This window comes from Lithohypha guttulata (assembly GCF_036872675.1).
Source record: "Lithohypha guttulata strain CCFEE 5908 chromosome Unknown scaffold_3, whole genome shotgun sequence".
Taxonomy (NCBI): Eukaryota; Fungi; Ascomycota; class Eurotiomycetes; order Chaetothyriales; family Trichomeriaceae; genus Lithohypha; species Lithohypha guttulata.
In genome coordinates this window covers 2396092-2421120 of record NW_027042752.1, presented here as the reverse complement: position 1 = coordinate 2421120, position 25029 = coordinate 2396092, and the positions used below count along the sequence as shown (strand labels likewise).

Below are 25029 nucleotides of genomic sequence, written 5' to 3'. Positions count from 1 at the left end.
CTCACTAGCTCCTGTCTTCCAGAGCTAATGCTGAACGTTTCTGTACGTACTGAGAATCAGTCCTTCGGTGACTCTTTCGTCTGATCTCCCAACTTTCGCGTTTGTACCTCCTCATCAGTCAAGACTCGTCCTAGATTCGGATTTCGGATAGGTGCAGCGTTGCGATTATACGTGAGCCAGGTCAAAGGCTGTGAAGACCAAGGCTCAGGCTCAGACCTAAAATGCATCTTAACGTCCTTCCTCTTGTTCTCTTCGACAACATCTTCAAGTGTGCTAAGGATTTCTTGTCTTCCTTCTCCGGCTGGAGCCTCCTTCGTCTCTTCCATTAATGCATTAGCCTGACTCTGATCGAGCTTCAGCTGTTTCGCTGGTGGCTGCCAACCAGGACTAAGCAATCCTTCATCTAGTACGGTGGACACTGACCGCTTGCGCTTCTCTCCTGCAACCCTATCACCAACGGAATCCTCCATCTGCTCGATTTGTTGCTCATCTTGAGCTTGAGACCCAATTTCAGGCTGTGTGAGAGACACGGTTGTCCTCCCCGTCTTCGCGCCATCAGCACCACTTCTCCTGTTTTGGCTCCGCTTGTTTGCTAATTTACCATCGTTGTTTGTCCTCTCTTGGGCTTCACTTGACTGTGTGGCACGGCCGATTGACCTAGTTTGTTGGCAAATAGGGCGAGAAGAACAACGGTAATTTCGAAGACTAGGTTATCCTAAGAAGCGAGACGTGTTGGAAGAATAACATTTCCAAGATACGGTTCCTTGTTAAACATGACGGCAAGAACCAAGAGTAGACAAGACTATTGCTAATGTTCTCGATCGCTTCCAGGCAACATCTGAGAGTGGCATGAGAGAACTCAAGGCAAGAGAATATTAGGGACAATCGAAAAATTTGAACTAGTCACATTTCTATACACGAACACATTGTCTCAATCCACCACGCTATCTTACACAATCTCCTCCCTGCGCGTTGACGCTTGTTGGACGTGCTCCTCCTGACGTCCTTTCTGTAGATTCTCGTCTTTTTATTCCTTGCCACCAGTAACATTGCTTTTGTCTTTCCGCCTAGATATTTTGGTGTTCACACAGTAGCTGAAGATGAGAGTGGAGATTGAATCGGCGAAATAGATAACGTTGAGAGTCGGGACTCGCAATATTGATGCAAAATAGGTAGAGTAAGGTCGGTCGCTAAATCACAAAATGATGTCGAAGAGGGTGTTGGGTATCGCTGAAAGTATCACGCCAGCTCTTGCTGACGAACTCGGTCGCCGAGACAATTAGCTTAGAACATTCCGCCGCCCATACCTCCCATTCCACCCATGCCACCACCCATAGCTGGAGGGCCCTTTTCTTCTGGTGCCTCAACGATGGCGACCTCAGTAGTACCTAGCAGGGAGGCAACACCAGAAGCGTCAATCAAACCTGTTCGCACGACCTTGAGAGGATCGACGATACCAGCCTGGATCATATCAACGTACTCGCCAGTGGAGGAGTCGAAGCCCTTGTTGAACTCCTTGCCGTATTGATCAAGTAGCTTGCCAACGACAACTGATCCCTCGAGACCAGCATTCTCAACAATGGTTCGGGCAGGTCTCTGAATGGCATTCTTGACAATGCTAACACCGAGCTGCTGGTCAAAATTAGATGGCTTGACGCCGTCCAAAGCACTTGCGGCAGCCTTGACTAGGGCAGTGCCACCACCAGGTAGAATACCCTCTTCGACCGCGGCACGAGTAGCGTTCAGTGCATCAACAACTCGGTCCTTCTTCTCGCCGACCTCGACTTCGGATGAGCCACCAACCTTGATGACTGCGACACCGCCAGAAAGCTTAGCAAGTCGTTCTTGTAGCTTCTCCTTCTCATACTCAGAAGTGGATGGATCAGCCATGACACCTCGGATCTGCTCACATCTTTGAGAAATCGAGTCTTTGCTACCCTCACCATTGAGGATGATTGTGTCTTCCTTTGTGATTGTGATGCTGCCAGTGCTGCCGAGCATATCTGGAGTGGCCTTCTCAAGCTTGATGTCCAGCTCATCAGTGAAGACAGTAGCATTTGTGAGGATGCCGATATCACCAAGAATGCTCTTTCTGTTGTCACCGAAACCTGGAGCCTTGACAGCTGCGACCTGTAGCTGACCTCGCAGCTTGTTCAGGATGCAGACCGCAAGAGCCTCGCCATCAACATCCTCAGCGATGATCACGAGCGGTCGACGGAGCTGAGTAGAGGCTTCGAGGGCTGGAATGATATCCTGAACAGCGGAGATCTTCTTCTCGGATAGGAGGATGAGGGGCTTCTCGAACTCAATCTTTTGGCTCTTTGTGTCGGTGATGAAGTAGGGGGAGAGGAAACCTCGATCGAATCGCATACCCTCAGTAACTTCCAGCTCGTCATCGATGGTCTTGCCTTCCTTCACTGTAATAACTCCCTCCTTGCCGACCTTCTCCATAGCATTCGAGATGAGGTCACCAACGAGCTTGTCTCCGTTGGCAGAAATTGTAGCCACTTGCGCGATCTCTTGACTTGTAGTGATGTCTCTCTTGTTCTTTTGTAGGAAGTCGACAACGGCATCAACGGCGGCCTGAATACCTCTTCGTAGATCCATTGGGTTGCAGCCGGCTGCGACGTTCTTCACAGTCTCAGAGAAGATGGCTCGCGCTAGGACAGTAGCAGTGGTTGTACCATCGCCAGCCGACTCGTTGGTCTTGTTGGCCACATCCTGTAGTAGTCGTGCGCCGAGGTTCTCGAATTTATCTTGTAACGAGATCGCTTTGGCAACTGTGACACCATCTAGAGGGCTGTCAGTATTAATCCTTCGACGCTGACAAAACAAACATACCCTTTGTGATCTTAGGTGAGCCATAGCTCGATTCTATCAATACATTTCGACCTTTTGGACCCAATGTTGTCGCGACAGCCTTGGCCAATGTATCAACACCCCTGAGCAGTGATGCTCGTCCTTCTACTCCGAACTTGAGTTCCTTGTGTGCGAATCTCAGCTGCTGCAAACTTCGACCAGACGCTCGAGAATATGGGGAAGTCGAGGAAAGTGCTGAGCGCACGCTGGAGGATAGGGCGCGCTGCATCGTGTCTTTCTATATTACAATAATATACAGGATCGGGAAAGGGATTTTCAGATAGAAAACGATGAAGCTCGTTTAGATGTCAAGAATAAGATGCAAGAATGCTGATGTGCTTCGAAGCTGGAAATGTTTAGAAAAGTTCTCGGGGAAGTCGCGATTCCAGCGCTTTCTTCTAATTCGATCGGGAGCCAAAGCTAATCTGAAATTAGATTAGTGGAAAAACTGTTAGCTTCCGCTGAAGAACCTTTCGCGTCTGCTCATTGTTGAACCGTTGAAGTCGACGATCACACAAAGTCTCGACACAGGCATGATAGTGTCATCGATACAACGATCCCCTAAGTACTAATTTCCTAAGGTCCAAATTCACGACCATAGCACTATGAGAGGGCGGATTTAGCAAGTAAATACGTCTTCCTCCCAGGGTAGTATGTACACGAAACAAGTGCCGGGAAACAGCGATGTACTGTTGCTTGTGCTTCTGAAGTCCTAGAGATAATTTTGCACACTCAATGACCAGATCGTGTGTACTCTTGAGCTCTCTCTCTAGTATCTCAAGACGAGGAATAATGTTAAAAACCAAAAACTGTCAAATCTCCTCAAAGCCTCTCGGATCTGCTGGCGTTAGACCACGCAGGCTCAGGAGCCTGAAATTGCAACGAATTCCAACGTTCAGTTGGTGCGATCTGAAAATGCCTGATCTGCTGCTTCTCGCCTTGTGCGTCTCTACCGATGTCTATGCCATGCTTGTTGCCTCCATTTGAGGTACGGTTCCCTCCAGGCCATTTCCGAATACGTTTGCTATATCTGGCCAGTTCAGAGATCCGTCCTGGTCCATTATTGGGTCAACGAAACCAAAGGCGCTTGCATCTATTGCATAGTTGAACGATGGCTGTTGCAGCCCGTAAGGGCTTGTTGGCTGAGATGCGTTGCCATCGAAGCCAGTTCCGTGTGGTATGCCAGCTTGAGAGGATATTCGAGAGATCATTGATGGATTTCGTGTCGAGTTGTATGACTCGACAGTGCCAGGCATGGTTGTAGTGGTAGACTCTGGAAGAGCTGGGGACGGTCCAGGAGCCAGGAATGGTGATTGACCTGAAGTATTCATTGTGGACATCGGAAGGTGAAAGTCGTGGAATCCACCGAAGCCAGAGGCTTCTGGTGTGTTGTAAGTCTGAGTGAACTAGAGCAGTGTCAGTCTGGTACAGGACAACAAGTTTGAAATTGTTACCTGCTGATTGGGGTGGACAGCGAACTGTGAGTCTCCCACATCTTGGTCATCAAGGGCTGCGAATGCATGAGCAGAGTCGGAGAAAGGCTCGACACGTCAGCAGGAGCAAAGTGTGAATGATAGAAGACTCACCAAGTGTGCTGTTGATGTTGGGCTGACTTGCTCTTCTAAAGGGAAGGACAAGTTCTGGGCATCGCCGAAGAAGTTGAATCCAGAGTTAACATGCGCATTCTCGACTGCAGCTGCTCTTGCGACTTGGCCAAGATCCTCCTCTTCCTCTTCGTCGTCATCCTCGAAATGTGTGCCGCCAAAGAATGACTGCGACATTCCATCTTGACCAGAGGGTTCACCGAAGAAACTCGCATTCTGAATCCATCCGGCGTCAGGATCTGTACCGACTTGGTCTTCATACTGACGATCAGCCTCTTGAAGCGTGTCTACGATGGCTTGCGACTTAGACACTTTCCTGCCTGCGTTTGCCTTATTTGTACGACCAGTCCTTCGAGCTCGCTTGCCGTTGTTATTGATTTCTGTGTTGACCCACTCGTCATCGTTGCCAACTGCAAACTCGGCATCGGAGTCGGCAGGATCTGAGCCACTTCGTTTGATCTTTCTTGCTGCTGCGCATCGCTTTCCACGAGGCTTGCCAACTGTACCATCCTGAGCAGTCGCTTCAGCAGCAGCAACTTCACCTTGAACATTTGAGGCTTTTCGTCGACTTCGTGCTTTGGATATAGCTGGTGGAGCTGGTGGGGCTGGACCTCTCGTCCTCATAGCATACACAGTTGAAGGCCTGCTGGTGATTTGGCCGCGCTTCGAAGGACCGGGAACGGGTGCGACCTTGAGAGTTGCCATCTTGACTCGAAGCTTGGCGATGTGTTGTTGAATGGCACCTTCGCTGAAGCCAGCCCCCATGCGTTTAGCAACCTCGGCATCTATACTATCAGCTTTGCTCACATTCTCAACGTCCGTTGCTGGCTTACAAGGAACCTTGATGCCTAAATCGGTACAGGTGTGTGTGATGAAGAGAAGGAGAGACTTGTCAAGGTCATCTGTTTTGGTCAGCACAGGCGGACAGATTGTGGCTTGACGATCTTGCCATTCCATCGGACGAGCTGTCGCTTCTTCTCTTCGTGTTGGACATTTGGGGTTGGAGCCATAACGCTGAATACTAAAGGTTCTGCAAATCAAAATCAGATCAGTGATAAATAGATTGGTAAAATAGATCAAACAAGTGGTCAAAGATCGACTGCGGACATGATCGGTTGGTTGGTTGAAGAAGGTGATAGGGAGTTGCAGGAACAATCAGGAAGACTAGGTAGCCAGGTCACGAAACACGGTGAGTTAGTGACCTATCATGGTCGAGGTTGTTGACACGACGCGCTCGTCCAGGCAGTTGGCCACTGGTAGAGCTAAGAAATTATGCTCGAATGTGTTATATTGCCGTCGTAGTGAGTTGTATTGACTTCGCTGCTGCTTACCTTGTACTGATCTTGACTTGGATCCAGCTGGTGAAGAGTTGTTTGGAGTAGTGAAGGTCGACGACGAGGTAGTGGGTAAAATGGTCTCTCGTAAGTGGGAACGTCAAAGATCCATCTTGGAATAGCCAGCAGATATAGCCGCAAGCTATTCATGGAAGTGGAGTTATGACTGAACAGGTAGCAGTACTTCAAGACACACTTGTTGGGGCAAACTTGAAGTGAAGGTCGGACTTTCGTGGTAGCAGGACCCGAGCCCCTGAAACCCTGATGCAGTACTCCTTGACGGGAGACGGCCGTCCACGATGAAGAGCAACCACGGCATGAGACCACAAAACAAGAAGGTGCATTCTTTTTCTCAGGATCAGTATTCCCTGACTTCTGAAGCTCAATATGCTCTTCTGGAGCTTATCTATAGCGCGGCCTTGTGCATTGGCATAGTCACTTCACTACCTCAAATAGGTGTTCCGAGGTCACTTCGGTTGCACTTGCCCTCTTCCTCTAGATAAATGATAGGAACCAATCCTTATTCAATGAGAAATATGCAATCTTCGTTCTCCTCCTGCTTGACATCTATGTTCTGACTCTGTATAGTGTCTGCGAAGCCTTGGACAGATCTCAGCGGAGCCACCAATGTGTTCGAAAGGATTGGTAATGACGGGGAAGCGAAGGGGTTAGCCGTGCTAGGGACGTCCTGCTTGTTGGCAGTCACGAGAGATCGTTCTGACACGTCTAATATTGGTGTAGGTTCAGATTTGATCGTCACAGAATCTGAATGCTTGGGTTCAGCAACTGTTTGATCAGCTTCTGTTAAATCCATGAGAGGCTTCGAGTCGTTGACAGCATTTGTTGACATTGCTTCATCTCCTTGAAGCAGGTTTTCAAATCCATCAAATGCCGAAAAATTCTGGTTATAGATGTCGTTCAAAGCACCATAATCTGGTTGATGATCCGAGGCTGGCTGCAATGGCTGAGCTGGCATAGTGAATGGTGATAGCTGAGACGTCATGGCGAACGCTGAGCTGTGGCCTTGTGGTTGGTGGAACGGAGGATGAGCTAATGTGCCTCCTGTAAAGGGTGGCGGATGACCCATGCCGGATTGTGTTAGATGCTGCATGTAGGGATAGGGCTGTTGCACGAATGCTGGATGATACATGTAGGCAGGGTAGCCTGTAGGCGGTATTTGGGACGGAAGCTCTTGCTTGACACGAGGCTGACGATAGGTACATAGCCGTTTCGTCTTCTGTATGTTTACGTCGTCGTCCTCATCTCTGAAGAAGGTCAGTGTCTCGTCTTGCTTTCGCTTTCTCGGCTGCTTCAGCATAGGACTGGTCATTGCATCCTCTCTGCGGTGTGCCGAGCTATCCCATACACCACCATGTGGATGAACTCCATGGCTCTTCAACATTCTTTCGTATCTTTTGGCACTAACAAGTATTAGAGTGTTGTCCAGTAACCTAGGAGGATTAAACGACGAACGCTGCTCCTTTGCTTACAACATTACATTCTCGTGCGACCTCACCAAAATCGACCTATATCAGTACATTAGCCATCACGACAACCATTCGCTGCCATATATTTACCTTCCCATTGTTAGACCACTTCACGCAAGTGAGCAGAAATCTGAATTGGTCGTCAGCAGTCATCCTAGCTGACATATTTCGTGAGAGATAGTCTGGCGCATGCAACATGTCGATAAGCGAGAAACATTTGAGCTGACATCGTGGGTGCTAATGATGTTTCACTATACTCAGTATAGCTCCGACATCTTCGTTGTTCAGCCCTCTTCCAAATAGCAAGAAGCTTGGTCTTTCTTTTGACCCAACAGACAGAGTGGCTTCAATTGCGACCATTGATGAAGAAAGTTTGCAGAGATGTAAGGAGCAAATTAATGTGGAGATATTGACCATGATGCAGGCTCGAACAATGTTTACACGGAGAATGAGCTTGTATAGGGGCACTCAGTCCGCCAAGCTTGAACACAAGGCAGGCACACCCCTCATGTCGGTTGTACTGGTCCACTGCAGGCAGGAGACTTGAGGGTGGCCGATTTGGCTTGATTCATTGAATGTTTTAGTGCTCGGCTCACCCGCCGTTAGAATTTTGAAGCATTTCCCTGTTGTCTTCCCGCTCATTCTTTGTGGTCAGTACAACAACGTCGTCATGCAGAATGAACAATAAAGTTGTGTAAATCCGGCTGCAAGGCAATAGTTGGCTGGGTCAAATTGTAGGTAGGCATCTTTTGTGCTTACTATACAAGGTTCGTTGATTACACTCATCCCGCCCGCATCTAGACCTTGGAACAGGCACGCCTGATGAAGATTAGACAAAAGTCATTGCCTTGGCGGCCGATCGAGAAGTGAACTTCCATCTCAGCCACGGTACTCGCCATGACATCTATCTCATAGTAGCAGTTCTTTCGCCCTCACTGGTCGAGCTCGGCCACGTGGCTGGCTCCATTTGCCAATAGCAAGAACGAATTGATACAAGAATCATATCTTTCGATATTGCTTAGCGGTGGTTGAGTGATGGTCGAACATTTGTTCCATTATTCGCAGCATGCACACCGATCTTCCGAAACGCAAAGAGGTGTCTCGTATTGCTGCAGCAGAGCGACGATAGACTGAACACATAGACGATGAAGTTCAGATAGAACTTGAAGCTCGGCTGAGGAGGCCAGTCTGAATAGGGCTAAGCGCAGGAATTGTTCCATCGACAAGGATCTTGATCGACCTCGGCTTCTCTGTATTCTGAGAGCCGGCCGTGATCAGATGCTGAGTCGATTCATGTTGCTGCTTGGAATTGACTTTGTTTCACCAGAACATATAGACGATAGGAATCCAGTGGTCTATCAGGTTACTATTGTCTAGGTAGTTAGCAGCTTGCGAGCCATCGATCAATTACACGCCCATCACCTTCCCTTTAGACTAAAATGCCCTTCAACACAGAGCTGACCCGCAAGCTGGGTATACGAAGTGAGATGCTGCGCATGTGCAAAGGGATACAGCTAACAAGTGTGCAGTACCTGTTGTTCAAGGTGGAATGCAATGGGTCGGCTACGCAGAACTAGCATCAGCAGTATCTAATGCTGGTGGATTGGGAATAGTAAGTCCTCATCTCGATGTTACTCACTCCCCAGCAGCGCGACCAGTTTCGACAATTTCGGTAATGCTGACAACCTCGCTAGCTCACAGCTCTCACCCAGCCAACACCAGAAGACCTGCGCAAGGAGATCCGAAAATGCAAGTCCATGACCGACAAGCCTTTTGGTGTCAATATCACCCTCTTACCATCGATTAACCCACCTCCATATACCGAATTCGCCCAAGTCGTCATTGACGAAGGCATTAAGATCGTCGAGACAGCCGGTAACTCCCCTGGCCCGGTTATCAAGATGCTCAAGGAGCACGACACAATCATTCTCCATAAGTGTACGACTATCCGCCACGCTCAATCCGCAGTCAAACTCGGCGTCGACTTCCTCAGCATAGACGGCTTCGAATGTGCCGGACACGTCGGCGAGCACGACATCACAAACTTCATTCTCCTCAGTAGAGCGCGACAAGTCCTCGGCGTACCCTTTATCGCATCCGGTGGCTTCGCAGACGGCCAGGGACTAGCAGCGGCCCTAGCTCTAGGCGCAGAGGGCATCAACATGGGAACACGATTCATGTGCACTGCCGAAGCACCTATCCACGAAAAGATCAAGCAAGCCATCGTCGACGCGCAAGAAACCGACACAGACCTCGTGCTCAGAAGATGGAAGAACACATCCCGCCTCTTCAGGAACAAGGTCACAGAGGCGGCGCTTAAGATCGAGAAGGAGAGCACAACTGGTGAGTTCAAGGAGGTACAGCCATACGTCGCTGGTAGCAGAGGGCGACAGGTCTTCTTGAACGGTGATAAGGATTATGGTGTTTGGACTGCAGGTCAAGTCATTGGATTGATTCATGATGTGCCAACTTGCAATGAACTGCTGACGAGGATTGAGGTTGATGCTGTGGAGGCCATGGACAGGAGTAGGTCGATGTATGCACCGATCGGTGAAGGTGGAAATAAGCAGGGTTATGATAAATTGCCTGCGAAATTATAGATGAGCTAAGATTGATTTTGGGAATTGGCTTGTTGAAGGAACGATGTTGTGTAGATGACTGTGAACGATACCTTTGAGCAATCTAGCCTGTTGAGCACGACTATTGTGCCCCGTCTTTAAGATATAGCACCTCATACTGGCACAACTTATCCGCCTCAATCATCTTCTCACTGCTTGTCAACAGCTTCAAACCAAAGTAATACTCCCCACCAACACAACCGTATTATCCAGATCCACCCTCGCCCTAACACCCTCAAGCACAACCCTCCCCTTCTCCCGTCCCGCCACACCCGGTCCCTTAACAGCCACCTCTCCAACCCCGTCACTCTTCGCCAACTCATCCTCCTCTCCCACCAGACAAACCTCCAAACTCGCCGCGACGGGACCCACACAATTCACTCCAAGCTTATCCCTATAGTCGAGGATGTTGGTCTGTGCGATGTAGCCTGCGACACGAGCTGATGTCAGTGCTAGAGAGACTCGTGCGGAGAGGAGGAGGCGGAGGTTTGAAAGTGTGGCGCTGCTGATGCGCTGGTCTGAGGGGAGAATGTCGGGCTGTGCGATGTAGAGTGTTTTCAGGGCTGAGAGACTGCTGGGGAGGTAAGTTGGTTTTGATGTTGGTGAAGGCATGTACCCCTGGTTGATTGCGCGTGCTGTGCTCCAGACGCTGTACTTGGCGCCGAGACCGCCTTGTCCTGCGAGAGATGTGAGGTCTTCGAGGAGCCGGGGGATACTGCGTGCATCGGCGATGATTTGTGTGGGCTTTAGGAGCTGGCGAGCGGATTTTGTGGCGGTGATGAGGTTGATGTTTGGGCCTGCGACTGAGGTGAGGAGAAGGGTTGAGCCAGAGAAGAGGGCGAGGAGAGCCCAGCAGAGGGCGTAGGTTGTGTTTAGAGGTGTGGTGATAAGGATGCTGTCATTGTTGGCGAGTTTGTGGAGGCGTGGGAGGGAGGATTGGAGGGCTGAGGTTCCGGAAAGGAGGTTCTGTGAGAATATTGTTAGGGGAATACAAGTACAGTAATGTGATAGATACTTACCCTCTGCGAACATTCCACCGAGTCATATTGGCCAGATTTATTCTGCTGAAGTGCATACACGGGAAGTGGCTCGTTCTCTTTATCGAGTGGTGGTACCACATCAGAAGCACCGCCCTTCTTCTCATCGATGAGATCATGCCATGTATTGACCTCGAGCTTGCCGCCAACTCCTTCAGGCACTTCGTTCCAGTCAAGGTGCTTACTGCCTGCCTTAGCAACCCAGATAATACGGCGGATAGACTTGCTCTGTGATAGAAGTGTTTCGAGAGCCACAGAACCAGCTTCTGCAACTAAAGTATCGAATTCGACGTCTTTGAGTATTTCGACCGCATTGCCAGGTTCCTGATGATATGGTACTAAGATAGGTGAGAAATCGTAGAATGCTCCGGCTGCACTGTGTGTCAGCATCACAATCAGCCATTCGAATAAGCAAAACATACCAAATACCGTGCACAACAATTCAGTCGAATTTGACAAGCACACCGCGACCTTCCTGCCACCAGATTCTTTGATGTGCTTGCCGATGATGTTGGTCTCTCTGGTCAAATCCTTCAAGTTGTGCTCGACCACCTTCTCAACCCCAAGCACAGTCGCGATCTTAGCCGTGCCACCAGCTGAATTCCCATCCTCCTTATTTGACCCATTCACAGCCTGTCGCCAGACATCTCGCAGATCACCGTCTCGTCCTGTCGTCCATTTCGAGGCTCCAGGATCTTTGATGCCCAAGCCGGACTTCAAAGGATACCCATATGGAATCTCTGTAGAGCGGTATACGGCCGATTCACCGGGTTGTCTGATCGGCGAGGCTTGTGCTTGTCGTGCGAGGAGGAAAGGATGTGTGTCTGGATCCCTGGCTGTGAATATGGGGTATATTAAGACTATGAGGACGAGCCCCACTATGATTGTGCTGCCTGTGTTCCATTGTGCGAAGAAAGTGCCGATGGCTTCATCGATCTGTCCGATGATTCCAATAGACGACATGTTGTTGTTCGTATCTGTTGTCCTGAGTTGCAAGCACTAGTATTTCAGAAGTAGCAATCGAGAGTAGTACTGCTGAACACTAGCGATGTATTGGTCGGAAAGCGCCAAGACTCGAGTTGGGGGAATACAGCCAAGAGCAGACGAGCCTGTAAGAATTGACTTGGACTCGGACAGAACGACTGACGTGTGTCTAAGAGATGAAAGAACAATAGTGCACCGTTCATATTACACAGGGCCTCTTTGAAAACAAAGCCGTGGGGAAAGCGCACTGCCATCACCTCAGAATTTACATATTTCTACAATACCCTTCCAAGGATATGCTCGCTTGGTGTCAGCCCCTCCAAAGTGTACCTTTTCACCTATATCTTTGGTAGCGCCGCTTGTACAGCATCGAAGTACTTTAAACTTCTCCTTGGTTTTCTATCGCCTTCGGACTGAGCTTGACTTCCTGACTCAACAGTCCTCCCGATCTCTTCGAGCTTCTCCTTAACCTGCCGCGTAAACCTTTGTAGTCTGACAGACAGCTCAACACTATCCTTCTTGCTCAAGAATGGTTGCAAGTCCACCTTGTTGGCAAGTGACAGACCACCATAGAGGACAGCCATGTCTTCAAGCTGGCAAGTCGCGCTGATGCTTTCGCCACGAGGCCCTGATACCTTTCTCGTCGTAATGATATTACTTATCACATAACCGAAGCCTGGGACATTTTCGACATCGTCGTTCGTAGTCGTATCCAGAGTCAACAGTCTCCGGATGTCGCTGCTAACAATTCCGTGTTGATCCTTCCTATTGTGCTTCTTCAGAACATCCGTTGCAGAGAAAGCAAGTTTGACCGCCATAACAACAGGATCTTGTCTCATATCTGCATATCGACTCATGTCGGAAGGAATATCACTGCCGCAGTGTCCTGGAGCTTCCAACAATTGTATCACCTGTTGAACAGTTCTTTCTGGCTCAACTGTTTTGAATTCTTGTAGGGTCGCTCTGTGGAAAGCGCCATTGAGTATCTCCCTAGTCAATGCTCTTTCACTCAATGTCAATCCAGTCTTTCCGACCATCGATGCTGCAGTCAATATAGTATTCCATCTTCCCTTCCCTTGTAGGTTCGCTTTGCGTGCCAGTCTCTCAGTGAACGACGCAGGCACAGCACATTTGGCAGTGCGTAGGCCTTCGAGGAAGGGTATCAGATTGTCCCATGCTGCAGCGCTTGAATTTTGTTCCAACAATTTGACTATCTTCTTCAAGCTCTCAGCTTGGTTAACTCTTGCGAATCTGTTTGCTGGTTGTAGCTTGATGATTTCCTCCTCTTCATTTTCGATGAGCTTGACAGACGGCGCTACTGTTTTCCTAACAGATACTGACACTCCAGGAGGTGTAGTAAGAATATCACGTCGTGAAGTTTTGTAGATCAAGCGTTGATGTTCTGAAGATAGTATGCTAGGTAGGAAGACTGACTCTCGCCACGAATTGAGAGTCGCATCCAGCTCTGGCGACGAAGTCGGAGTGAAGGTTGCAAGTGTCTTTGCGTATTTGTGACTGCTACTGAACGAGCGCAAATGTTGTGTTCGAAATGGTCCATCACGTTTTAGTGTGCCTCGACATTTGCTACATATCCAACCCAGCTGTTTCGGTAGCTGAGCCATCACCAGGTAGGGTGCTTCACAACAGTGATTGATAGATATGCATCAAAAATACGCGCATTGGATGGACGAGTGTAGACAAGGCTGGTAAACCATTATTTCTCTCGGGCAAGAGGTCACTAACCGGCCTTGCGTCCCGTAAATCGGTGATAGCGGCCACTTCTCTAGTATGCTCGTCGCTCCTTCCATGTACGGCAGCTACGATCACGAGGCGCAGCTCGACTTTCATGCCTTGCTGCACAACTCACACCCCTTAACGCCGTGGTTATGAATTCATCGTAAGAATACCGCGGCAGAGAACCGCATACGTCAATGCAGATACTATCGGACAGTATAAGGCTCGATCACTCTGGCTGCTTGGTTCAAACCATTGACTACAACATTACTAAGGGAGTGCGGAATTGGTGAAGATGGTCCAGTTGGCCTACATATGATTGGCTAAAACCGTGGGTTTGCGTATACTCTAACCATCTTCGTAAACAGAAGGGGAGCAAGAAGAAGGGACGGAAAGAATGTAAGCTACGAATGTGGAACCACGAAATATTGGATTGCCTGAAAGGTTGAGCACGATAACAGAATCAGAAGAGAGCTGCTGCGTCCAGGTAGATATGGCTACAAGTATAAGATGGTCCCAGGTTGTTCGTGTTGTTCTGATTGTTGTCCTTGCATCACTTCTCTACAACATCTTCAATAGCTCAGGCACAAGTCACACAAGCAAAGGCCGCAACTTCAGAAGACCCAAGTTTACCAGAAAACCGACTCAAGACTCAGCCATGGCAAACGAATATCTCAAGGCTATTGCCAGCAGGCGAACAATCTATGCACTAGCAAAAGAATCCACCATTTCCGTTTCACGTATTCAGGAGATCTTGACAGAAACGATCAAGCATTCGCCATCTTCATACAACAACCAAGCTCAAAGAATCGTCCTGCTGCTTGGCACGGATCATGAAAAGCTGTGGGAAATCGCTGATGAGACAGCCAAGAAAAACCTGCCTGAGGAAGTCTATGGTTACCTAGGCCCTAAGCTAGCCGGGTTCAGGGCCAGCTATGGTACCATCCTGTTCTTCGACGATGCTGCCACCATGAAGCCATACAAGGAGAAACATCCTGGAATGCCGTTCGACCAGTGGAATACACATTCCCAGGGTATGCTTCAGATCCATACATGGGATGCTCTCGAGTTGGAAGGTCTCGGTGCCAACGTGCAGCATTTCGATTTTTTGCCGGGCTTTGCTCAGGTGGTGAAGGATAATTGGAAGCTTTCCGAGGACTGGAACCTTCATGCACAGATGGTGTTTGGAAAGCCTACGGGAGGGCCTGGCCCTAAGAGCTTCGACGATATCGATGGCAAGAGGCTTCTGATCTTTGGTGATAAAAGATGATGCACAGGCGGTTCGGTGGTGTATAGCATAGCACAAGCATTCTCTGGTACTTGTTGAATAGACTTGCTTTCCATTTTCAGACGTGCTTCGAAGCTTTTTACTGATCCTTACGGAATGAGTTCTCTGTCACGACCACAGACGGACTGCATAATGGTATCGTCGCCTCTGTAATATTTACGTCTTTGAAGCACAGATACGACGATCGGACTGTCGCATGGCCTCTATCATTTCCAATGCAAGAATTACTATCATTCTGTTCTTTGCGTTAGACATATAGGGTTGGCCCAGAAAGAGTTCCAGATTCGAAAGAAATCGAACTCCTCGGCTGCTCAATACACCACTCGTGGTAAGGCCGATAAAAGACGGAGGCACACCAGACGTGGTGGAAGGCTTATAGGTTAATGGTCTTGCAATATCGCTTATTGTGTTGGTAGTGTTGTGGTTGAGCGGACATCTCTCACTAGCCATATACCTGCTGTATAGCTCCGCACTTGCGATACTGGTACAGACAACATCGTTCGTGCTACAACGTGCAACATTCGATTTATTGCCTCGAAGTTGTTGCAGGCCACGGAAGTGGATTGCACAGCCTTCGAAATCGCCCGCTGCCTGGTAAAGAACAAACAGGTAGTAAACCGTGAGCATCAGAGCCTCTGGAGATTGTGCATCGTGCGTCGCTAAGCGTGACCCGAGCTGGGTCAACACTTTGGCAATATGCGAGCGGATATCAGCTGTTAGTCTTTGTGATGGTGCCACGTAGTAGCGTAAGGATACCTTTGAGAATGCAATCATGGTCTCAAACAGCATAGGATCGTTGACAACCATGGCAAGATGGGCACGCCTCGGGATTGTCTCCAGCGACATAAGATGCGCAGACAAGACTTCGGGACGGTTTCAGAAAAGACATGATATCAACGGGGTGACCAGGACTTACGGTTGTCAAATGCAAGCTGAACATCTGGCGCGCTCTCCAAGGGCAGCACATCAAAAGGCCTGCTTCCCAAGCATCCCAATCTCGGATTGGGATGCAGATGAGGATGTAGCAATTTGAGATGCTGCTCCCGCCCTGCTTCTCCTGCATTTCTCTGCTGCACAACTGCGGCAGGCATGCCATATTGCACAATCCGCAACGTGGAGGTGGTGTTTACAACCTCAAGACATACTCGACCAGATTTCGAACACCTCAGACAAGCAAGACGACCGTCACAACCACGAGTTTCGTCACATTTCTTCCTCCGTTGCTTACAGTTTCCACAGCCAGTTCTGACCTTGGTCGTGCCAACTCGAGTGCTGGGAGATGTAGTCATGGTCATGGCGAACTGAAGCCGGTAGAAAACAAAGATTCAGAGGATAACAAAAGTCAGACTACTAGATACGTAGATGTTGTGCAGATTCTAGACGATACTTGGGATTACGGCCATGCTGCAAGCCTTTAGTTTACCTTGAATTAATAAGCGCAAGGAATATTACCGCTCATCTTCGGGTATAGTGGCTCATTACCAGTGGGTCTACTCGTGCTTTCTGCATGTATCGAGTAGAAGCTCGCGCTTCTGATAGCCTTAACGCCCATATACGTGCCATACTGGGACGTATTCAGAACGAGTTGATATCGTACGAGGCACGCCTTCCTTGAATGGGATTATGAACTAACGCAGCAGATATACAGAGGTCGAGGACGTTTCTGTTTAGTTGCCGTTTTTATGGTTTCTCAACAGGGATATTCGGCTAGTTGACGAGAGAACGATGATGCGCCATCGACGAGGCTACACGAGGCCGAACACTCTGCCGGGAATATCGACCTTCTCATCGATCTGCTGCCAGTAATGTAAGAACGGCTTTCCTTCTACACTTACTGGTTCTATCTTCCTTTTGCTATGGCACAAATGGCTCCGTCTAGGGGCGTCACCTGTTGCTGTCGACGCGCGGTACAATTCACCTGGTCGCAACCACAACAGCGGAGGACGATGATCTCCCTCCATGCTGGTCCGGTAGAGAAACTTCAGATACCGCCAGGACTTCCACAACAATACTGGTCGCAATTACCCAAAAGACTGAGACCTGAGGAAGGTGTGTGCTAGGTCGCAAAGTAAGCTGAAAGTCGAACTGACAGATCTAGCAAAACGGAGAATAAAGATATTTCCCTCACTAAAGTCAGAAGCAACGACCTGCAAAGAGCCCATCAAACTCATCGAACAGCAACAAATCAAGCTATTAGATCCTAATGGCGCACGTACGCGATTGTTCGATCCGAAGAATGCTGAAGGAGCCAAAGCAGGGGATATCATAATGGCTACTTTCAAAACAGGAGAACCATTCTCAGGCGTAGCCATGTCGGTCAAATGGAGGGGACCCCACACATCTGTATTACTACGAAACCAATTGACTAGGGTAGGGACCGAGATGGACATCAAGGTCTTCAGTCCACTTGTGAAAAGCATGGAGATTGTACAAAAAGCAGTCAAGAGGCCGAGAAGAGCAAGACTGTTCTATTTGCGGAAACCTACCCACGATGTGGGCAGCGTTCAGAAGATTGTGGATGATTACATGAGAAGAAGGTCTACGTTGGTCGGAGGTCAACCGCAAGGAGGAAACCACTCAAAGATACAGACTGCTCGAAGAGGTGCGCGGGGTGGTCCTCGTCGTTGATTAATGGTCTATGGCATGTGAGCGGATTTGCGAACAGCTGTGCTCCTATGTGCAGAATGCAGCTTTCAGCTCCAGACGTTCTACTCCTCGAAATACACTAGCGGGGCATGACCAAACACTTTCAGCTTATCCTCAGGCATCTTAAAGTGATTGTAACGGTTTTCGGTCCGTCATGCTAGAGCCGGTCAAGTCAAACACGATCATGGAAACACCCAAAGAAACTGGCGTTTGCATTAATTCATGATTTTTACGGTGATCCGAAATGATTTCGAGCTCAAACATTCATATCAACCTCACTTCTTCATCACAATTAAATGATCGACTAGGCTAGTACACTGTCACTAAGTGGATAGGCAGACACTGAGCAGGTTTCTCGGACTATTTAAACCCTCGACCATAATCTCAGAATTCGGATCGTCCTTCATAACAAACATTTCCTCGTACATCTTCTGAGTTGGTACAAATCATCTCAAAGTTGGTTGATCAAATCTGCCAACATGGAAAAGGCTCATGCATCAAGACGAATTCCGTACGATCCCTCATGGGAAGCCATGCTTCGATTGCCTCCATGTCCTCCTCCTAGCAAGTTTCCTTACCCTTACCCTGACTGCCAATCAGTACATTCCTCGCCTGGCCTAATGCCTGCTCACAGTCAAGGCGTTTCTCATCCACTTCGATCAACGACACCTCAGTACATTCCAGGCTCGCCTTCGTTCTCACCATCCTCACCTCAATTTTCGCCACCTTTGCCAAGTCACTCGCCCAGTTCCCTCCAGAGTAGTGCAATGTCGCCTGAAGTTCCGTCAACGCTACCACAGTACGATCCTGGCTCAACGTGTTACCCATCTGCACTGCCTTCACACCCAGCCACACAGTCGAGCCTGTTGTCATACTCACCTCTTTTCAACATGTCACCTCCTGGTGGTAACGAGAATATGCAGATGCCCGCTCGCGCCTTTGCTTGTCCGAGCTTCCAAGAAGCTATCAATAAACTGCCAGTACTTGGAAATGCTGCGGTGGAATCGAAGACCAAATCTTCAGCTCCACACTCTGCCGAACATTCTGAAGTGACCATTGGTGTGCAAAAGGCATACGAAACGCTCGGACTTTCTGCTGGTACGAAGGCCAAAGATAGCACGGTTGCGGAACTCTTTCGAACAGAAGTCGAGGCTAAGCCCTCAAAGAAGAAAGAATTGATTCAAAGTTTTGTCGAAATCATGGCATATCGAAAGAGCGAAGAACTACAAAACACTCTTTCGCAGTTCTTGAAGGATGATTCTGCCTCTGCATCCAAAGCTCCAGAGAGCAATCAATTCTCAGTAGCCAGATCCAAGCTCACAACTGATCTGTTTGAGCGCTCGAAGCCGTACGGTGAAGGTGCACTCAAGCCTGATGATGCGATAGAAGTTCTGGCAAAGGAAATACAGAAGTCAAAGCTGGCCAACGCTCAACCTGCAGCTGCAAAAAGCAATTTGACCAGCCAATTGCAGGCTGTCGAGCAGAAGGACTTTTGGACCGAGACTGATAGGATTATTGTCAACGGTGTCAAGTACTTTAAGGCTGGAACTGAGACGGCAGTCAAGCCCATCGAGCCGGCCAATTGTCTCGACAACAAGACTTCGATTCCTCCGACGTCTGCCAATACAGCCCGTCTTGTAGAAGGAGCTGGTGCAGGTGACAATGAAAGTCGCGCGACTGAGGCTAATTGGGATAGCACCAACGATTTCGACACTGGCACCCTCTCGTCAGACAAGCCATACACTGAAGGCACTATCCAGAACCCTTATGTTATGAGCAAAAATAGATTCAGCAATGAGCTTGTGCAAGTCATCCTTGGGGACGACTGTGAGTGGGATTCAGGCTACTACACGCTTTACATTCACAAGCCTGCCCTTGAGGTCCTTCTACATTCTCCTGAACACCAACATCTGCGAAAGAACTTGAGTACCTCTGAACCATTAGTCCTTGAAAATATCAGAGCAACGACCTTTGAGTTCATCGTCGCCAGTCTATATGCTGGTAGCGTTGGACTGCCATGTTGTTTTGAGGGTCGTTCGGATATGATCGACTTGTACAGACAGATTGCCAGGTTCGGTCTCGATGGCTTTCGGGCCGGAGTTCTAGAACTATTTGACAACACTGGCTGCTTCCGCGACTTCTGGAACGCATCAGGAGCTGTGTATCGACAGGAGTCGGCCGACGACTACTTCCGATCCTATTTCAAAGAACGCCTCGCGATTTGGTTAGACAAGCCTGATACCGCATGGCGGGAGTCCTGCAGAGGTAAACAGACATGCTGGGGCACTTGCAGTACGGGTCGTGCATATTTCAAGCAAGCATTGGTGCACGGGAATCATGGACTAATCTTCATGAGAGATGTCTTGGATGTTCTTGCCGACCGGGAAGTCAGATTAGATCAAGCTCATGGTGTACTCAACGAAGGAGTCAAGCAAAACGGCAATGATTGTGACGACGACGATGATGATAAAGATGAGGAAGACAGCGACTACGAGGATGACGAGGATGCAGAGATTGACGACGAGGACAACGATTATGAGGACGAGGAGGAGAATGGCTATCAAGATGGCGAGGATAATTACGACAATGCTACACAGTCTAACAACGAGAACAAGATTGAACCTTCGAAACATGCACAGTCATCCGCAGACCGAGGCTGGAATACTTCTATTCCTGCCGGTAGTCGGGATCGCGAAGCAAATGCACCGGCAAGTGGTTGGGATAATTTCGATACTCCCGAAAACGAGTGTCTTGTCTCGGGCCAGCGAGTTCAAAATGACCGAAACGTGTACTCGCAAGGGACTGACTGGTGTCAAGAAGGCAACGTTGAGTGGGATCATAGTGACGCAAATATGCATGCCTACCCATACTGGCATATCGACAATGATCACTGCGATTTCGACGATGTGCCACCTGTTCCTCCACCAAATCCTCCCCTACCTGGCGCGGCACAGAACGGGTCCGGCGTGACTGCCTTTGCTGTCAGAGACTCGACTGAATGGGATTGCTCGATCTCTTTCCGAGCTGGTGAGCGAATCGAGTGCTTGGTAAGTCTATGGAGGTTGAAAGTTGACGCGGCTAACTCTGGTACAGATTGGTGTAGCAGTGCCACTGCGAAGCACGGTTGATGGCAGTACCCCAGTCCCTGTCCTGGGCGGCAATGTTAGAGGTGTCTTCGGAACCTTTCCTCAGACCTATGTCCGAATCCAGACAGCCGGCGAGACCCCCTTGCCCAAGCCCTTATCACTCACAGCTGTTGGTATCTACAATCATCTTGTCGGAGCGGTTGAAGGAGACGGCAAGAACGCACAGGCCATACCCAATCACTTTGGCTGGCACGTCAACGAAGTAGTTAGAGCTGCGAACGAATTGGTTGAGGCTGGTCGTATCTTCAGTACCACAGACGAGTACACCTGGGCTAGCCTTGATCGTGGTGACTATATCCTTGACTATGATGACAACGGAATTGGTCAAGGTGCTACTTGGTAGACTGTGGTCTTGGCACGGGATGCTTCACGAGTTGTCCACCAAGGCAACCACAGGTTCATAACACTATCGGACATAGAGCTTAAACTTCAGTCTATCTGACTAAATGCACACAATTGCGGCAAATGATGATTTGAAACTGTAAACTCGCGCCATAGAGCGCTTCCCTACTCTTCTCGAGTTGCTCTCCCTGTCTTGCACTCGATCATAACCCTCACCATGTCATCCGAAGATCCATTCCTCGAGGTGCAAGCGTAAGTCCTCTCTACAACGATCCTACCACCACCATATCTCTACAATCGACAGCATAGACTAACAGGGCAACCCTAGCGACGTCCAATCCCTTCTCTCCCAAACCCGCACCCTCTACTCCTCCTACCTTCGCATCCGCACCCTCTCAAGCACCAAATCCAAAACCGGCCCATCCCAAGAACTCCTCCAGTCCCGCTCCGAACTAACCTCCAACCTCGAAAACCTCACCTCCGACCTCTCCGACCTCCTCGACGCCGTCCGCGCCGTCGAACCAGACCCCTACCGCTATGGCCTCGACGTGGCAGAAGTTCAGCGTCGCAAGGCTTTCGTCCGAGAAGTCGCGGATGAAGTAGATTCTATGCGTGCGCAGATACAGGATGTTGGGAGTAACAACACACCACACAATGCGCTGCCGGATCCCGACGCGTTTGGACGTGACGAGGACGAGTACAATGAGGACAGCTACGAGGCGAATGAGGTCGCGGTGCAGCAGACTATGATGCGGGAGCAGGATGAGCAGCTTGACGATGTTTACAGGACAGTGGGGAATCTACGGTCTCAGGCTGAGGATATGGGGAGGGAGCTGGAGGAGCAGGGTGTTATGTTGGATGAGGTTGATACACTTGCCGATCGGGTTGGTGGGAAATTGGCGGTTGGCACGAAGAAGATTGGGGAGGTGATTAGACGGAATGAAGACACATACAGCAGCTGTTGTATTGGTGCTTTGATTGTGGTATTGATCATCTTGTTGATTCTGGTAATTGTGATATGACGGATTGGCAAGTATTGATACAAGAGAGAAGCTGTGCAATGGCTGCGAGAACGATGCGGTGACTTGATGGCATAAAAAGCAAGACAATCTGAATACGAAAAGGTGTGGATAACAGCGACTTCTGTCCCTACAGGTCATGGGCCATACTTGGGGCATCGTGAAGGCTTTGCCCAGGTATTGAGCTCTCCGTACTGCCAGTCACTGCCAGACTTCGAAACAGCTGAAAGATGATATTCGAAGATACGACGGTTCGGCAGCCATCGGTGTGAAAGAGCGCAACAACTACAACTATTATTTGACAAATGCCAGCTGTTGCTGCAGAATAAGACGAAAAGAAGATAGAGTTGGCACGATCTTCCTCGAGCCCTCCTTGCATGCATGGAGGGCTCTAAGGAAATTCGCTGTGCATTTATGCGCACATTTGCACCACTTTCGAAATGAAGTTGGTGGTACTGGACAAACCTTCGACCACCAGCGATTGGTGTGACATGTTTCCTGGATTGCCAAACATTTGTCGATTATCTCTGCTCGCAATCAACCATTTCAATCAACTGCACTCTGAAGTCTCCAGGTATTTGGTTTACCACTTCAGCAATGGACTCTTAGTCGCCTTGTTCAGAACATCTCCCGTTCATTTTCCACCTTTTTGGGTCGGACAGCCTTTTCCAAGAATCCGTCTCGGTATCTTGGTTGTGCTTCGTCGATATTGACTACGAAGATGGACTTCCTATCCCCACCGGAAGCATACTTTACCAAAAAACCATGCGGAGAAGGTATCGAATCGTCGCATAGTACATTGGTGTTGCTCAGCATTCACTTGTTCACCTAACCACCAATTTGGATCAATGCCAAGGACGGCAATACCGTATTCGCCTTCCTCTGCATAAAACTATCTTCCACAGAGAACTCATCGATCATACCAACCTCGACGGCAACAAGGTCCTGGCGACGTGTATTGCGGTTATAGTGCCTCAACATGTTGAAAAAGCTAAAGAGTGGGCAGGATCTCTACTGAGGACGAACAGCGAGGAGAGTCAGGTACTCCAGCACTACCAGTCGCTACACTTGTTGGCAGGATGCCGCGTTGTCTCGGATTTGACCCTACTGGCCCAGCATATAATGAGACTAACAGGTTTGGCACTTGACTACTGCTGTGTGCATACTCGTCCCACCCGTCACTGCATCTACAGGAAGCCCCGGCCTTAGATTTATGTGTTCGTTCGACGGATAGAATCTGCGAACGGCTAGCGCTATGTGAAAAGTGTCGATTCCTTCGTGACGCGGTGATGCAAGACTTCGACCTAAACAGAAGAGGGAGATGAGACGTCACAAGATATACCAGACACTTCGAACGAGAGTTTCAGATGAGGTAAATGCGATGATTACGTTTGCTGACACTTACATGTCACTATATCATGGTATATGTTATCGCAACTTTGCAGAACAGTCACCTTCTCATACCTCGCTTTCTACTTACCACAATCTGCACGAGTACATTCAAACCTCGAATCTTGTATCGGCAATCCGACAAGAAGACACTACAAACCCCTGGCAAATCCTCAGCTTGATCGAGGGCTGTGGACGATTTTCGAAGTTGACCAGGCAAATGTGTTTAATGGTTCAGTCGCACTTCATCTTTCACTTGCTAGTGAAGATTCTACGGTAACCTGCCCCCACCACGTGTTCCTCCTGTCACTAATTCACAATTCGCAACAGAACATTTACCTCTTCTCGTCATCTTTCATCGGAAGTAATTGTCTGACCTTCTCGTCTTCTTGTTTACCCTCCTCACAAAAGATAGCCTCGACACGATGTCTGATCCTGCAGATCCTGCACCATTTCGTCTCCTCAATCTCCCTCAAGAAATCCAAGACAAAATTTACGAAAAGTATTTTGAAGGAGTCAAACTTGTATATCCCTTGGTCAAGTCCACGGTGCCCAGTCTGCATATTGAGCAAACCTGCAAGAAGGTTAATCGAGACGCTAGGAATGTACGAGAAAGAGTCTGGCCACGAAAACTAGAAGTAAACATTCACTTGCTCGAGGATTTTCTTGAGCTGCTTAATGGAAGGGCGAACGCGGAATGGCTCGTCGATCGAATTGATACCTTCCACTTTCTCGCTACGGATCTCTTCTTTGGAGATAACTTGAGTAATGTATATGAGGCTATGATCTGGCGGTCGGTCTCTATATCTTGGCCAAACCTGCGAAACGTTTACTTTTCGTGGACTTTAACCCTTTATCTTGACTTCTTCAACACTGATGAATTCGCGGAAAACATTTCACGCGTAGTGCCATACATTATGCACTCACCAAGTGTCTCATACATGCAGGCAGAACTCGGTACTGGTACAATAGCCACCATGCTTGCCAATAAATACAGCGAAGAGTATAAAGTCCAGGTATATAAGCTCTACACCATCAAGATGAAACTACAGGGGTCAGGCACCTTCATATTCTACCAGGTGAGTAGAAGCCTGCACCTGTAATATGCAGGCCTTACTAACAGGTGTAGGCTAGCAAGACGAACATCAGATCTACCGAACATCAGGTAGTCTACAACTATGTCGCCTCGAATGACTCAGGCTTCAACGATACCTTCAAGGAGGAAGGCGCTAATTTTCCCGATGGAGAGCTCGAGCGATGGCTGGATGACGGAGTGCACCGAATGCCTTAAGATGTGAGGTCACAAGAACAACGAAGATGAGGATAGAGTTCTGGCAAACGAGTGGTTACCAGAGCCACGAGAAGATACCATGCAGACCCTAGCCGTGCTATCAAGAACACACATAGCAGAGGACTATTGTCGGATTCTGCATCGACAATGTTTCCACAAAAAAAAAAAACACAAAAAAAAATTAAATAACCACACAAAAAACTATACCAATGTAGCACCGAACAGCGCACATTTTGGAAGTTATTGACAGG

At 48.9% G+C, this 25029-nt stretch overlaps 13 protein-coding genes across 13 annotated transcripts; 6 read left to right on the top strand and 7 right to left on the bottom strand.

The window, feature by feature from the left end:
* Positions 1-56: 56 nt before the first annotated feature.
* Positions 57-775, bottom strand: LTR64_004670 (uncharacterized protein; the record flags this gene model as incomplete). Its single annotated transcript, XM_064899015.1, has 2 exons — positions 57-657; positions 759-775. 2 exons carry the CDS (start codon positions 773-775, stop codon positions 57-59), a joined length of 618 nt encoding a protein of 205 aa, XP_064754972.1.
* Positions 776-1284: 509 nt separating this feature from the next.
* Positions 1285-3088, bottom strand: HSP60 (chaperonin; the record flags this gene model as incomplete). Its single annotated transcript, XM_064899014.1, has 2 exons — positions 1285-2792; positions 2842-3088. 2 exons carry the CDS (start codon positions 3086-3088, stop codon positions 1285-1287), a joined length of 1755 nt encoding a protein of 584 aa, XP_064754971.1.
* A 730-nt stretch (positions 3089-3818) lies between these two features.
* LTR64_004668 (uncharacterized protein) lies at positions 3819-5420 on the bottom strand (the record flags this gene model as incomplete). The annotated part of the gene is made up of 2 exons (XM_064899013.1): positions 3819-4265; positions 4446-5420. The coding sequence occupies 2 exons, from the start codon at positions 5418-5420 to the stop codon at positions 3819-3821; spliced, it is 1422 nt and encodes a 473-aa protein (XP_064754970.1).
* Positions 5421-6317: 897 nt separating this feature from the next.
* LTR64_004667 (uncharacterized protein) lies at positions 6318-7292 on the bottom strand (the record flags this gene model as incomplete). Its single annotated transcript, XM_064899012.1, has 2 exons — positions 6318-7218; positions 7288-7292. 2 exons carry the CDS (start codon positions 7290-7292, stop codon positions 6318-6320), a joined length of 906 nt encoding a protein of 301 aa, XP_064754969.1.
* A 1431-nt stretch (positions 7293-8723) lies between these two features.
* Positions 8724-9884, top strand: LTR64_004666 (uncharacterized protein; the record flags this gene model as incomplete). The annotated part of the gene is made up of 3 exons (XM_064899011.1): positions 8724-8766; positions 8814-8896; positions 8979-9884. The coding sequence occupies 3 exons, from the start codon at positions 8724-8726 to the stop codon at positions 9882-9884; spliced, it is 1032 nt and encodes a 343-aa protein (XP_064754968.1).
* A 186-nt stretch (positions 9885-10070) lies between these two features.
* On the bottom strand, positions 10071-11902 carry LTR64_004665 (uncharacterized protein; the record flags this gene model as incomplete). The annotated part of the gene is made up of 3 exons (XM_064899010.1): positions 10071-10868; positions 10922-11310; positions 11362-11902. The coding sequence occupies 3 exons, from the start codon at positions 11900-11902 to the stop codon at positions 10071-10073; spliced, it is 1728 nt and encodes a 575-aa protein (XP_064754967.1).
* A 359-nt stretch (positions 11903-12261) lies between these two features.
* Positions 12262-13545, bottom strand: LTR64_004664 (uncharacterized protein; the record flags this gene model as incomplete). The annotated part of the gene is made up of 1 exon (XM_064899009.1): positions 12262-13545. One exon carries the CDS (start codon positions 13543-13545, stop codon positions 12262-12264), a length of 1284 nt encoding a protein of 427 aa, XP_064754966.1.
* Positions 13546-14167: 622 nt separating this feature from the next.
* Positions 14168-14927, top strand: LTR64_004663 (uncharacterized protein; the record flags this gene model as incomplete). Its single annotated transcript, XM_064899008.1, has 2 exons — positions 14168-14180; positions 14242-14927. 2 exons carry the CDS (start codon positions 14168-14170, stop codon positions 14925-14927), a joined length of 699 nt encoding a protein of 232 aa, XP_064754965.1.
* Positions 14928-15101: 174 nt separating this feature from the next.
* On the bottom strand, positions 15102-15752 carry LTR64_004662 (uncharacterized protein; the record flags this gene model as incomplete). Its single annotated transcript, XM_064899007.1, has 1 exon — positions 15102-15752. One exon carries the CDS (start codon positions 15750-15752, stop codon positions 15102-15104), a length of 651 nt encoding a protein of 216 aa, XP_064754964.1.
* A 1139-nt stretch (positions 15753-16891) lies between these two features.
* LTR64_004661 (uncharacterized protein) lies at positions 16892-17573 on the top strand (the record flags this gene model as incomplete). Its single annotated transcript, XM_064899006.1, has 2 exons — positions 16892-16994; positions 17044-17573. The coding sequence occupies 2 exons, from the start codon at positions 16892-16894 to the stop codon at positions 17571-17573; spliced, it is 633 nt and encodes a 210-aa protein (XP_064754963.1).
* A 908-nt stretch (positions 17574-18481) lies between these two features.
* ssb2_2 (Replication factor A protein 2) lies at positions 18482-21080 on the top strand (the record flags this gene model as incomplete). Its single annotated transcript, XM_064899005.1, has 2 exons — positions 18482-20638; positions 20685-21080. 2 exons carry the CDS (start codon positions 18482-18484, stop codon positions 21078-21080), a joined length of 2553 nt encoding a protein of 850 aa, XP_064754962.1.
* A 216-nt stretch (positions 21081-21296) lies between these two features.
* On the top strand, positions 21297-22101 carry LTR64_004659 (uncharacterized protein; the record flags this gene model as incomplete). The annotated part of the gene is made up of 2 exons (XM_064899004.1): positions 21297-21331; positions 21408-22101. 2 exons carry the CDS (start codon positions 21297-21299, stop codon positions 22099-22101), a joined length of 729 nt encoding a protein of 242 aa, XP_064754961.1.
* A 1811-nt stretch (positions 22102-23912) lies between these two features.
* LTR64_004658 (uncharacterized protein) lies at positions 23913-24778 on the top strand (the record flags this gene model as incomplete). Its single annotated transcript, XM_064899003.1, has 2 exons — positions 23913-24566; positions 24617-24778. 2 exons carry the CDS (start codon positions 23913-23915, stop codon positions 24776-24778), a joined length of 816 nt encoding a protein of 271 aa, XP_064754960.1.
* Between the last annotated feature and the right edge of the window lie 251 nt (positions 24779-25029).